This window comes from Mastigoproctus giganteus, chromosome 13, assembly GCF_048544385.1.
Source record: "Mastigoproctus giganteus isolate SK-2022 chromosome 13, ASM4854438v1, whole genome shotgun sequence".
Classification (NCBI taxonomy): domain Eukaryota; kingdom Metazoa; phylum Arthropoda; class Arachnida; order Uropygi; family Thelyphonidae; genus Mastigoproctus; species Mastigoproctus giganteus.
In genome coordinates this window covers 165404153-165418250 of record NC_143587.1, presented here as the reverse complement: position 1 = coordinate 165418250, position 14098 = coordinate 165404153, and the positions used below count along the sequence as shown (strand labels likewise).

General features: G+C 35.8%; 1 protein-coding gene across 1 annotated transcript in view; it reads right to left on the bottom strand.

Moving 5' to 3' along the window:
* LOC150076578 (N-acyl-phosphatidylethanolamine-hydrolyzing phospholipase D-like) overlaps nt 1-13151 on the bottom strand; it is a 167798-nt gene extending 154647 nt beyond the window's left edge. Inside the window, exon 1 of the mRNA XM_090388027.1 lies at nt 13057-13151. Coding sequence (XP_090244153.1) covers nt 13057-13137 — 81 coding nt within the window. The 5' untranslated portion in view covers nt 13138-13151. The remainder of the gene's footprint in view (nt 1-13056) is intronic.
* Between the last annotated feature and the right edge of the window lie 947 nt (nt 13152-14098).

The following is a 14098-nucleotide window of genomic DNA, read 5'->3' as shown; positions in this document are numbered from 1 at the left end:
AAGACAATTTAACATAATTCATCCAAAGTACAGCCATCAACTTTAAATATAATGCAGCAAATTATATTAAAAGTAGATGGCTGTATTTTGTACTTTCTATAATACAAAGAATATATAATTTCTTCAGCTGTTATCAACAAAAATTAAAATTTTGCCTGAACTGTCAAATCTGAAGATACTGCAAAGAGAAAGAAAAGTCGTTCTTTCCTTCTCTCCTTGATGTTTAAGCTTTTTATTGTGGCTCCTGTCAGCTAAATGCCAAAATATCCCATTTGTCTAATGATGTGCAAGATGACTATCGATGAAATCTGATGTAGTGATACATTTTTCTTTCTTTTTTGGTAAACAGACAGGTGAAAACTGCTGTAAACAATTTTCATACCAAAAGAGCTCTACATTCTGATAGCATTTCTCCTTGTTCTACAAAACTTTTGCTCCTGAGTTCACTAGATTTCTGTAATGTCTTTTTCATTTAGGTGTTTATTCCATTGGTGTTTCCTTCCTTCTACATGGAAATTTTGCTCATATCTAGCCAATATCTAAAAATGGTGATGAATTGTTATTGTCTCTTTCAGTTATTGTCCCACCGGGCTTACATCTATTCTTACCAAAGTACTGGGTAAATCCATCAACTGCCAACTCTTAAACTATCTCAAATTATTGCCATTATAGATCCATTAGTGTATATATTTTGGCTTACATTACTCAACTTTTTTAAATCTGATGGTAAAGTTTAGCAAAAATGAAGCAACTGCTCTAGGCATTTATGAGGCTCTTGATCATGTTTAGAATAAAAGCTTGTTTCTCTAAACAAACTCACAACTTACGGATTGTCAACTATTTTTTGCAATTGGTGGCCAGTTTTCTCTTTGACCACTCACTGCAGGTGATTGCAGCCAACCCTGTCTTCTAACTTGTCCACTAAGGCTGGTGTTCCCTAAGGTTCACTTCTCTCTCTCTCTCCCACTCTTTTCCTTTTATATATTAATCCAGCAATAGTTGCAATAACAAATGCATGACAGCCAAAACTAAAAAAAAAAAAAAAATTCAAATGGCTATCAGAATGATATAAATATATATCTTAATATTCCTTCAGCATATCTTTAATTTGCTGGAACTGACAAGTACATCCACAAAAAAATCTGAATGAGATTGAACACTACATATGCCAATGCACTTGTACACACAACATCAGGAGTAAGCATTTGTTAAGAATGCCACAAGTTAAGAAATTTGTTAAGAATGCTATCTTGGGTCAAAAAAATGACTTCTAGAAGAACAGAGATGTCTAACATTAATTTATTTTTGGTTTTGATTTTATATCTTATTTCACTGTTCCAGTTTGAAGTGTGTTATTTGGTGGATAATGTGATTCAGATTAAAAGTTTTTGTTCAATGTAGTTTGGTCAACTGTTGTTATTAGGGAACTTCACATTTTGTGCAGCTGATCATGTAAGATGGATGTCTTATTTTAATTTTTATTAGTCTTCTTGCCAATTTCTTGGTGCTAGTGTTAAGCCAGCATAGCCTGGCACACAGAATACAGTAGCTACTGATGAGCCACTGATATAAAAGGAATTTCCATATGCATTGGTACATCAATTCCTCACAAAGCAATCTATTGTCCACAACAGCAAAAAATAAAATAAAATGATACACCTTTATAATTAATATTTACACCAGCATACAAGCTTATTAATTTTATTTGAGATTTATTGTTGCCTATGATATCAATAATCTATATTTTTACTTTAAATCTGATTCATTATTATTATTACTAGCCATATAGTGCAAGGAAGCCTGAGGCTTATGCTGCACTAGCTAACAAAAAAAATTTCCAAGTTACCGAGAGAGAGAGAGAGAGAGAGCGAGAAAGAGAGAAGAAGAATGACGATATCCAGCTCAGGACCCTAGGTGTGCTAAGCCCATACTCACCAGATGTGAGCCCCTGGTGTTAAATGCACTTGAATGCAGATATTTAATCAAATTAAAATGACAGGAGCAAATCTGACTCTTGAATTCTTAAATTTTTTAATTTATTTTTGGAGTATGCACACATGCCAGCTTTTAGCCAGTGCCAGCACTGGTGTAGTTGGAGATGGTGGGTAGTTTGGTTTGAGAAACCATGGAGGAAAGATGCTTCCTGTCTTGAACAAAAGATCTTTTGCATTTGTTATATATTTGCCATAAATATCATTGTGATAGTTGCCCAAGACATTACTGGGTGCATCCAATTAAGGACTCTGGAAGGCCGGTTTTATATTCTTTTTGAAAAGCTTCAAACGGATGAATGAAATTTTTCAAATTATTTTTGGATGAGTACAACCACTAAACCCCAGGGGCTCACATCTGGTGAGTATGGGCTTGGCAAACCCAGGGTCCTGAGCTGGATATCATCATTCTTCTCTTTCTTGGTGATTCCCTTCTACCTCTCACTAATGCAGGATTTTTTTTTTTTTTTTTTTTTGGCTGGTGCAGCATAAGCCTCAAGCTTCCTTGCACCATATATCTAATAATAATAACAACCATGTGTAGCATTTATCAAACAGCATTCAATGGGAAGATAAATATAATGAGACTATGTATCCCTCCTAAGGAAATACTTGCAGTAACATCATACTCAAATTTACTCATATTTAAATCTGTGCCTCCTCTCATGTTTTCTGAATAACATTGTTGACATGTGCTGTGCTGGTGTTGACGCCAGCATTCTCTGTGATGTGTGCAAACACAGATAAGGAAACACTGATTTTTGGCAGCCAACTTATCATGAAGAGCTCCATCCTGGACAACATGTACATTGCCCCATTGATTTCTGATGGTAGCATCAGTATTTCCAATATGTGTTCAAATGTCCTTAGTTGTAACTTTCAAAACACGTATATAGTACACAAACAGATTAAGATGAAATGTTGCTGTGAGGACAGATAAAAATTTCATGAATGTACAACATCATATCAAAAGAATGACTTAAAATGTTTTTGTACAGATATATTCTTCCTACATGTTTCCTCCCATCTCCTACAGCACAATACCCAAACCTCAATTTTTCCAGAAGCTCAATTATGATTATGAACCAAGAGGATTCAAGTAAAAAAAAAAAAAAAAACATTATTGCTTTTCTTCAATAAAACTATTTGCTATTCTAATAAAAGACCTCCTACTTATCATCCTAAAATTTACTACAGCAACTTAAATATTCCATATTAAATAAATGAGCAAATCACGTTACAAACCCTTTACCAGGTCCTTGTTAATGTGCACATTTTCTTTTTCATTTATTGAGTAAAGTGGCCCCTAGCCAAAAAAAAAAACTCTGGAAAATCCTCTATACATATAGGACAAACATTGTACAAAATACAATTACTGACAATATTTTATATATATAAATACATCATCATTTAATTCAATAAGTATGACATGATAAACTAACTATAGTTTGCAATGTTCACCCCGAATTCAGCTAAAGCACAATGAGCCGGACAAGCAGGATAAATAGAATACTGAAGTTACTCCAAGAGCTGCACAGCACAAGAAACAGCACAGGAAGGCAACACGTTCTTCTTATTCTACTGTAGCACAAAAGTTGTATAATTATTGATGACAAACTAGGTATACTTTGCAATGTTCATTCCAAAATTAACTACAGCACAATGAGCTACAAAAGCAGAATAAATAAAATACTAAAATTATTCCAATAGCTGGCAGCACAAGGAACTACACAACAACAGCTACAGCAGCATGAACTGCAGATTAGTAATCAAGTCAAGACCAAACAAATCAAAATTACAGCACAACCAACTGTAAATTTATTCCAAAATTATTTCATTTTTTTATTTGGAAGTTGTTGGCGCATCAGCTTCTGTGGCCATAATGCATCTCCCAAGGTTTTTGCAGTACTTTGATCCAAGCCCAAGGCGGGATTCGAACTTGCGACTAGGAAAGCACTTTACCCACCCGGCTAGCCGGGTCGGCTTCAAAAGTAGCACAGCCTGCATAAATACAACTGAGGAGATTAGTCTATCAGCAGGAACTGCATATTCCCAACTATTCCCAACCTCGTATTCTTTGGCATTACAAGGATGCAAAATGGGATGACCTGCGAGATTTTTCTTCTTTTCCTTGGGTGGATTACTATTTCAAAACTTATGATGTCAAGTTTGCTCAGATCATGACAGTGAAATTATTCTTGTAGGAATGGAATCCTTTATTCTACACTCCACTTTAAAATCTCATCCTTTATCTAAACCTTGGTTTTCCACTAAATGTGCTAAGGCTGTTCAAGAGAAGAATGTTGCATATCATAATTGGCTTAATTCCAAATCTTCAGTTTCATTTTCTGCCTACATCAAAGCTCGCAACAATTGTAAAGCAGTTATTAATCAGTCCAAACTAGATTTTGAACAAGCTAAGAGTAGAAAACTTGCTTCTTGCTCTAATGGTAGCCAAGCATTCTGATCTCTTACCAAAGCTATTAGCCGCAACTTTTGCCCATCTCTGCTACCACCTCTCTCAAAACCAGTTGGTTCTGTTGCCACTTCAGCCAAGGATAAAGCTGACTTGCTATCATCCCATTTTTTTTTCCAACTCCTGTATTAATGATCTTCGTAAAACACCTCCCACCATTGCCAACACACTCCATTCAATGCCTCCTGTGGTCTTCCGTCAAAAGGATGTCAGAAGGATTTTGTCAAATCTTGATGCTAAGAAAGCTCCAGGTCCTGATGGTATTTCTCCACTTGTTCTCAAAACCTTTGCTCCTGAACTTACTCCTATTCCTTGCCGCCTTTTTTCACTTTCTTATTCCAAAGGTGTTTTTCCTTCTGCTTGGAAATTTGCTCATATCCAGCCAGTTCCTAAAAAGGGTGACAAATCCCTCCCATCCAATTAACGTCCCATTGCAATTACTTCTACTCTTTCTAAAGTAATGGAGAAATCAATCAACTGCCAACTCTTAAACTACCTAGAAACCTTCTGTCTGATCAATGATCGCCAGTATGGACTCCATCAGTGTCAATCCACTGGGGATATTCTGGCTTATGTTACCCATTTATGGATAAATTCAATGGAAAAGTTCGGGGAAACATAAGCAGTTGCTCTTGACATCTCAAAGGCTTTCAATCAAGTTTGGCATAAAGGTCTCCTAAATAAGCTTCCATCTTATGGTTTACCAAGTGTTTTTTGTAATTGATTATCCAGTTTTCTTTCTGATAGCTCACTGATGGTGATGATAGATGGCCGTCTGTCTTCTTCACTAATGCTGGTGTCTCCCAAGGATCAGTTCTGTCCCTCTTGTATATTAATGAACTTCTTCCATTGACTGGAAATCCTATCCACAGTTTTGCTGATGACAGTACATTGCATTCCACTTTCCAGTTTGAGAAACCTTGCTCTGCTCAATCAGCTTCAACTTCTCGAATACCCGATACCAATTCCTTGAATGCCAATCTCCAGGTAATTCTCCAGTGGGGCAAAGACAACTTAGTTGATTTCAATCCTTCTAAAACTCAGTCTTGTCTTATATCTTGCAAAAAAGATTTCTCTGCTCATCTTTGGTGACACTCCAATTTCTAGGCAAAATGATATCTCTTTTGGGGATTACCCTGACTTCTAATCTCTCTTGGCACAAGCACATTACAAATATTGCTTCCTCTGCATCTAAAAAACTTGGTTTTCTCTTTCGCTCTCGGCGTTACTTTTCTTCCAAACAGCTGTTCACTCTGTGCAAATCACAAATCCAACCTACCATGGAATATTGTTCCCACAACTGGGGCAGTGCCCCCAAAACCTCTCTCAGACTTCTTAATTTCACTCAAAGAGGGCAGTTAGGTTAATTAGTATTAGTATTAGTAATGGCCGCATGGTGCAAGAAAGCCTATGGCTTATGCTGCACCAGCCAAAAATAAAAAAATATCGGAACAAAACAATGCTAAAAACAAAAAAAAATAAAATAATAAATAAATAAAAAAGTAATAATAATTATTAATAAAAAAAAAAGGAAATTAAGCCTATCATCCTATGCGCTTCCCTTACACGAAAGTACTATCCAGATGATCTTTGAATTTCCCCAAACTGTCGGCCTCTACCACCCATGAAGGCAACTTATTCCAGTAATTTATAACTTGCTGACTAAAATAAAACTTCCTGCAGTCCAATCTAAACATTCCCCCCGTAACTTGAATTTATGTCCCCTAGTTCTAGCATCATTTATAATCTTGAAAATTTTGTCCTCATTCATTTTACTGATGCCTCTCAGAACCTTAAACAGCTCAATCAAATCTCCTCTAAGGTGTCTAGTTTCCAAACTCTATAACCCACATATTCGAAGTCTTTCTTCATAAGGACGCCCTCTTGCCGATCTCACTAGGCGAGTTACCCATCTTTGCACCCTTTCAAGAAGCTCGATGTCTTTCTTTAGGTGCGGTCTCCATACTTGAAAAGGGTGGTATTCCAAGTGTGGTCTAACATAAGCCTCATATAATGGGATTATCACATCTCTATCTCTACTTGCAAAAGTTCGATAGATCATCGATAGGACACCATGGGCCATCCCTGCAACCTGTTTACAATGCTCAGAGAATTTCATGTCTGCCCGTATCGTAACACCCAAGTCCCTTTCCTCCGGTACTGAGTTTAGTTGAACTCCACCAAGTGAATAAGTTATTTTGGGATTACTGTTTCCCAAGTGTAATACCTTACACTTTGTTGGATTAAAGCATAGCTGCCATTTTTCTGACCATTCCTGAAGTCTATCTAGGTCTCTCTGAAGAAGCTCAGCTTGACAGTGATCATTAACTACTCTACCAATTTTAACATCATCTGCAAATTTAGACATCACGCCTTCTATCCCTTCATCAATGTCATTTATGAAAATTAAAAACAATAGTGGTCCTAATACTGATCCTTGGGGAACCCCACTTCTTACATCAACCCAATCTGAGGAATAGCCATTTATCACAACCCTATGCCTCCTGCCCTGAAGCCATCCTTCTATCCATCTAAGGATTTTCCCAGTGATTCCAACCTGTTCCAGTTTATAAAGCAATGCTCATGTGGGACTGAGTCAAAAGCTTTGCTGAAATCTAAATAAACAATGTCAAAATTATTACCTAAATCCAGCTTGTGAGTGACCCTTTCGAAATAGCGAACCTGATTTGTTAAACATGATTTTCCCTTTACAAAACCATGCTGGGTATCCTTGAGAATTTCAATTCGATCCAAATGATCCTGAGTTCCACCCTTGATCATTTCCTCCATGATTTTCCCTACTACTGAAGTCAGACTGTCAGGTTGATAATTTCCAACTTCACTTTTAGAGCCACCCTTATGTATGGGAGATACATTTGCATTTTTCCAATCCAAGGGAATCTCCCCAGAGTCTAGTGATGCTCGCATAATTAGCCTCAATGGTTCAATGCACTCGCTTGCCACCTCCCTTAAGATTATAGGGTATATTTCATCAACTACAGGAGCCTTACTGGTCTGTACGCTTGAAAGTTTTTTCATTAAATAATCTTGCGAAATTTCAATATCATTAATTACATATTTTTTAACTTCGCTCCCACAATTTCCCATTGCCACAAAAGGTTTTTCATTTGTAAATATCGATGCAAAATAACTGTTGAGTTCATCTGCAACAGCAGCTGGCGTATTTAATACTATCCCCTTTCCCTTACGTAAAGGTCCGATCTGGTTTGTCCTGCTCTTCTTGGCATTTATATATGTGAAGAATTCTTTATCCCCCCCCTTTGCTCTGTTTGCTAGTGATTTCTCATAAACTACGTTTGCCTGTCGAACCTTTTCTGTGGCTCTATTACACATCACCTTGTAGCTGTTATAGGCTCCAGTACTTTTTATTGCTCTGTAACCTTTCCATGCCACCTTTTTCTGTCCAAGTAATGTGGCAACTTCACTATTCATCCAACTTGGAACCCTCCTCGTGGAATATTTTTTTAATGGTATAATGCATTCAAAGCATCTGTGATTAATGTTTTAAAAGCATACCACAGTTCAAATGTATTCATTTTTCTGCAAGATATCTACCCAGTTAATAGAGGCCATGTAGTACCTTAAGGCATCGTAGTTTCCTTTTCTGAAATTAAAGCTCATTCCTTTGATTTTTACTTCTACCTCTCTCGTCATCATCCACCGTAGAACTCCGTGATCACTTCTTCCTGCTACTAGTTCCTCTACTGTCAACCCTGTTATGTCATCTGATTCGTGGGTGATGATGAGGTCTAAGATATTCTTTTCTCTAGTACTTTCCCTGACATGTTGATACAAATAACAGTCATCTAGTTGATTTAAAAATTTTGTTCCCCATGTCGAGTTTCCTTCCCATTTACTCCAATCAATTAGAGGCAAATTGAAATCACCCATAATAAGACATTGATGCTTACTTGCCTATTTCATTTGCATGTAGAGGCTTTTGTCATAATCTTTACAATCGCCTGGTCTGTAGATTACTCCTACTCGCATTACACCTTTGTTTCCAACTATCTCACACCATACAGACTCTATACTAGCATGTGAAATGTCTGAATCCGGGAAAGCTATCGTCGCACTCAGGCTGCTTCTGATAAGAAGCATTACCCCACCACCCCATCTATCTACCCTATCCTTCCTAAATACATTATACAAGCCATACTTACACTCATCATCCCCAATTTCCGGGTGTTACCACGTCTCTGTAAGCCCTATTATGTCCACGTTACTTGTTTTAACCAGCAGTTCGAATTCGCTCATTTTATTGACGACACTTCTAACGTTACTGTATAAACAATTAAGATTTACAGTTCTTGTATATTTAACAACCCTAACACAACACTTTAAGTTTTTTAAGCTCTCTTCCCTGATATTAGCTACCCACTCACATGAAACGTTTCTGCCCCCAGAACATCTAGATAATACGTCCAGTTGGGATAGCAGACAAGAACTCTTAAGGTATGTGCAAGAGTTACTTTGACCAATATTATCAGATAAACACGTGTCAGTATTACCCACATCTCCCCTAGCTAGCAGTTTCCCCTGAACCTTTAAGGTATCCTCAATAATACTGGCAAAAACTTTTGCACCACCTTTGTTTAAGTGTATCTCATCTCTACAAAACAAATTCCTTCTACCTACAAGTGTGGGCCATGCTGATAGAAATTTCCCCCCTAAAGTCTTGCAGATTCCTTCAAGTCTTGAGTTAATCCACAAGGCTCTTAACATATAATCCCTCCTATCGTGTCTGGGCAGAATTGTAGACACATACACATTATGGCCTAGCTCGCGGCATTTCCTCAGCATGGTTCCTGTATTTTTCCAACAAATCGTCAGATCGTGTACGTTTAATATCATTAGCCCCCATTAAAATCTGACAATCTGTTGGCGACATCATCAATAGTTGCTCCCGGCAGACATACCCTGGTTATACTCCACCTATCATTATTACAAAAAATATTCCCCGTTTCCCTGATAATGGAGTCTCCTTATAAAACAAAGTCCTTTTTAATCAGAGTAGTTTGCACTTGGTTTTTCTGTTTTGAGGCTCAAATCGGGTGTGCATCACTTGGTCGATTGCTGGAATCTTGAGTCCCTGACGAGCTCCCAGATGCATTATTCTCGAGGGCAAGCACCCGTTTTTTCAGGGACTCAAATTGTTCCATCAGTGCACCAAATTGTAATTTAAGATCGGTGCACTCCTTACATTGATCACAAAGAAAAGAATCCCCGGGTGAGGTAGGATTAGTCACCAGGTCGACCTTGGAAAACATTCCACAGGTTCCACAACGGATTAAATCATGACTCACCCATAAATCGCCATCTGCTATTTCCGTGTGAGTCACGATACCCTGTGACGTGTTTAAGGCAGATCTCGTAACTACCATTATAAAATTAAATAAATATCAATGAAAGTTAACTTTAAAAAATTATATCTATAATATTATTAAAATCAAACTGTTACAGGAAATCTATAACAGAATAATCCAACAATATCTAAATAAATCAAATATTTAAAAGCACTATCCAAAAGTAAACCACTTAACTGAGGAGCCCTGACTAAGCGCGTCCGCTTAATGACTCATCTCCAACAGTCTCTCCACTCGCTGTCTCATAGATGTACTGTTTCTGCTGCATGCCTCTTCTACAGATACTTCCATGGGCACTGTTCTTCTGAATTGGCTTCTATAATTTGGGCTCTCTCTTTCAAAACAAACGAACACGTGCCACCACCAGCCAACATCCATTTACTGTCCATCTTCAAACTCACAGAACCAACTTTTCATCTTCCTCGTTTATTTATTAACTGCCGTTTTCTGGAACAACCTTCCTTAGTATGTATTTCCTGAAAATTATAGTCTACAGAAGTTTAAGTCTAATGTCAATAAATATCTTCTTTCGGCTTCTCAACCACCAATCCAAGCACGGTACTAAGTACTATACCTCTCGTGTTTGGGATTTTCATAAAAAAAAAAAAAAAAAAAAAGATAAAACAGTTCAGGGAACATTATTCCACCAGCAGCCAGAGAGCTCAACAGAAGTCATCCACATGAATTGGCAAAATCAAGCTGGAAGCAGGTATTAAGGCTTCTTGCCAACAGTGTTGGCGGGGAGCAGAAGTGGACATCCACCCATTAAGGAAAGAGAGTACCAAAATCCTGTTCACTTCTGCAGAGAAATTTCTCTGTTCCTATATAATAAATAAACACACTAATCCATGTTAAGTAATGGGCTAAAAGTAAAAGAATATTCCTCCTTGAAAAAACTGAATTTGTAAAATTTTGAAAGGCAAAAAAATTTTCTCTTCTTTTAATAAGTAACAGTTCAATTCCATCCACCAAACAAGTAACATTAACAACATTATTTAGTAATTCCAAACGTAAATCAGCATATTCCAAACAATTAAAAATAACACGTTGCCATGTTTCTGGACCACCAGATATGTAAATTATATTAAATTGGTCTGATTAGTACCTAATCAACATTGTATATTCTTATTAACAAGTCACGGATCTTTTTTTTTTTTTTTTTTTTTTTTTTTTTGCTAAACTGCATAGTCTTGGAAGATGCAACTATATGGCAACTATATGCATGGTTGTATGCACAATGAGAGTAAGAACAAGGATAAAAAAAATTGCCTTTTCTTCAATAAAAATATTTGCTATTCTAATAAAAGCATCTCCTTTTTATCGCCCAAAATCGAATAAAGAAATGTAAATATTTCACAATATATAATATTAAATAAATAAACAGATCATATCACAAAAACTTTACTAGGTTCTTGTTAACATGCACAATGAGAGTAAGAACAAGGATTATAAATTTGCCTTCCTCCCATTTATGAAATATTTGCAATTCTTTTTAAATTCTTATTCATTGTACATGTAAACAAAAACCTGGTAAAAGATTTGTAACATAATGTTCATTATTAAAGTTACTTATCATTATGTATGAAGTGTCAGAATAGTTTATTTTTTGATGGATATCACCTGTTAAGAAAACATCTCACCTACTGAAATAATCATGCCTGTAGACATGGTTTCTTGTTTCTTTCATTCTTTGTCCACCTTCTTGTTCATTCATTCTCCTTCCCCCCAGCACAATGAGCAGGAAAAGCAGGATAAATAAAATACTAAAGTTATTCCACCTCTCTGACACAGCCTCATGGTATTCACCAATTTTTTATAAAATGTTCTAAATTTCCAGTTTCCAATATTAGCTCTGTCTCAGTCTGTTGCACTCTGAGGAAGGTATTCAAATTATTCAGTGACTAACTTAAGGGATAGTCCAACATCGGTTTTAACTTGTAGATCTCCTCTCTCTCTCTCTGGAAATGTTTTTAGCAGCTTACTTTGTCTTTTATATTTTTTTTTTGTTTTTAACAGGTTAATTTTTCATAATTTTTTCTCGTTCAATGTATGATTATTATAGTTATGTATTTTCTGTTTTTTCTTATTTTTTATTTATGTGAGAAATGAATATAGGTTCATTTGTAAGGATTTATTGTCATTTCCATTTTTTATTTGGTAGTACACAAATTAGTGTCTTATGTTTTAAGTTGAGAATGAGTTCAGAAGGTAGTTTAAAATGAAAAATTTCCCTCTGTCTGCCATAAGATTTCATTCACAATTTAATTAGGTCTTGCAAATATATGAAGTTTTGCTCAAAAACAAAAAAGTGCCAGTGAAAATATGGATCAAAGGCACCAACATCTGGATTATAACACCACGCTGAACCTGGACCATATTTCAGATAATAAAAAAATACAAAAATTAAGAAGAGAATGCGCAAGATGCTCATACAGCAATAAAGAGAAGAGAAGACAAGCATCATCTGCCAAAAATGTAATCCAATTGTAAGCAGTGTTTTAAAGACTTACACTGTTATTATAACAAATAAATATATATATAACAAATAAATAATAAACCAATAAATCATAACGTATGTTTATGATTCCTCCAATAACAGTATACTACACCTTTATTTCATTTCACGCTTTATTTTCTTTAGTGCTAAAACTGAAGGCAAGTAGTTCAGGATTAATATAGCATTTGGACAAAGTTTTGTATTTCACTTATTTACTCTCAATTCTCTTATGATGAGTACACAGGACTGCACACATACATCGGAGAGCAAACATTATTAGTGGTTATAGCCATCAATTATTAGCCTGTTCAAAAAGATTCGAAAAAGCACGTTATTACCTGTCATAAAACGTTAAGGTATACTCTCATTTTTTGTTTCAGAGATATATCGTATTACATTCAATATGTTACTTCAAATATAACAACACATTTAGCAGAATACGGCAAAGCAAACCTAAATAGGAATAAAACAATTATTTTTAAAGTAATAAATAGCACATATGTGACGAAAATACTACTGTTATATACCAGCTTCCTATTTCGGTAAAACTCGTATCATATACGTTCCTAAGTAACATAATAACATATGTTACTTGCACACAAGAACTTAATGCTTCAATTGATATTTAAATAAATATACACACACACGCCAACCCGAGAAGAGTAGCCAAAAATGAAAAGTATGAAAGCAAAAATTCTCCTTTACCCTTCGTAAAAAAAACAAGAACCAAAACCCCAAAAACGAGAGCACTGTTTGACTCACAGCCAGCATCCGCGGAACAAACATTCGCAATCAACTTGGCGAAAGAATAAATAAAAAACCGAAGAAACGAAGGTCCTGTATGCAACCAACACAGCGCCGGTCTCTATAGTGACTGCTCTTAAATTATCCTAAATATATATATATATATATATATATACACTATTTTGGAGAATTCTTTCGGATTCATTCAGTATTTGATTATGTCAATGCTCAATTCCGCATTTTTAAAACTAATTGTGAATTCACCTACCAAACAAATGAATTTGCTTAATCAGATTTGCACCAATACAGCCAATGAAACTGACCTCGCATTTTCATTAGCTTTTAATAACTCCAAACACGTCTCCAATGGCGTGTACAACGTGCTTTAATTGTGCTCCTGATTCTTGTTAGAATAATTCATTTAGTTTATAATGATTAACTTATTAATTTATTTATTTCATAAATTACGTATTGATCACATCGTGCCATCCTATGTTTGTTACCGAAAGTGAAACTGAAGAGTCTGAATTTGCTCACATTACCGTTAGCATAGGAATTAGCCTTAGTACAGGCATATAATGCACGAAAGCAGAAAACTTATACCGCATCAGCAAAAAAAAAAAACATGTTCCCATTTTACCAATCCATTCTCCCCCAAAGGTAGAATTAGCATTTAGTTACAGCTTACGATGCAAGAAAGCAAGTTTATGCAGCATTAGCCAAAAAAAAAAAAAAAAAAAACATTTCACCCATCCATTCACTCCAAATACCTGTCTAGCTCAGCCTTAAATGTATTTAAGCCATCAACTTCCATAACAAGAGATGGAAGTCTGTTCCAGTAATAAACTACCAGCTGGTTAAAGGCATGCACTGATTAGCCAAAACATTATGACCACCTACCTAAATGATGTTGGTGCCTCCAGTAAGCGAAATCAAATTTTCCACCCCAAAATATTTGGATTAAAAAATAAAATAAGGAGTAAATAAAATAGTTTTCATTTAT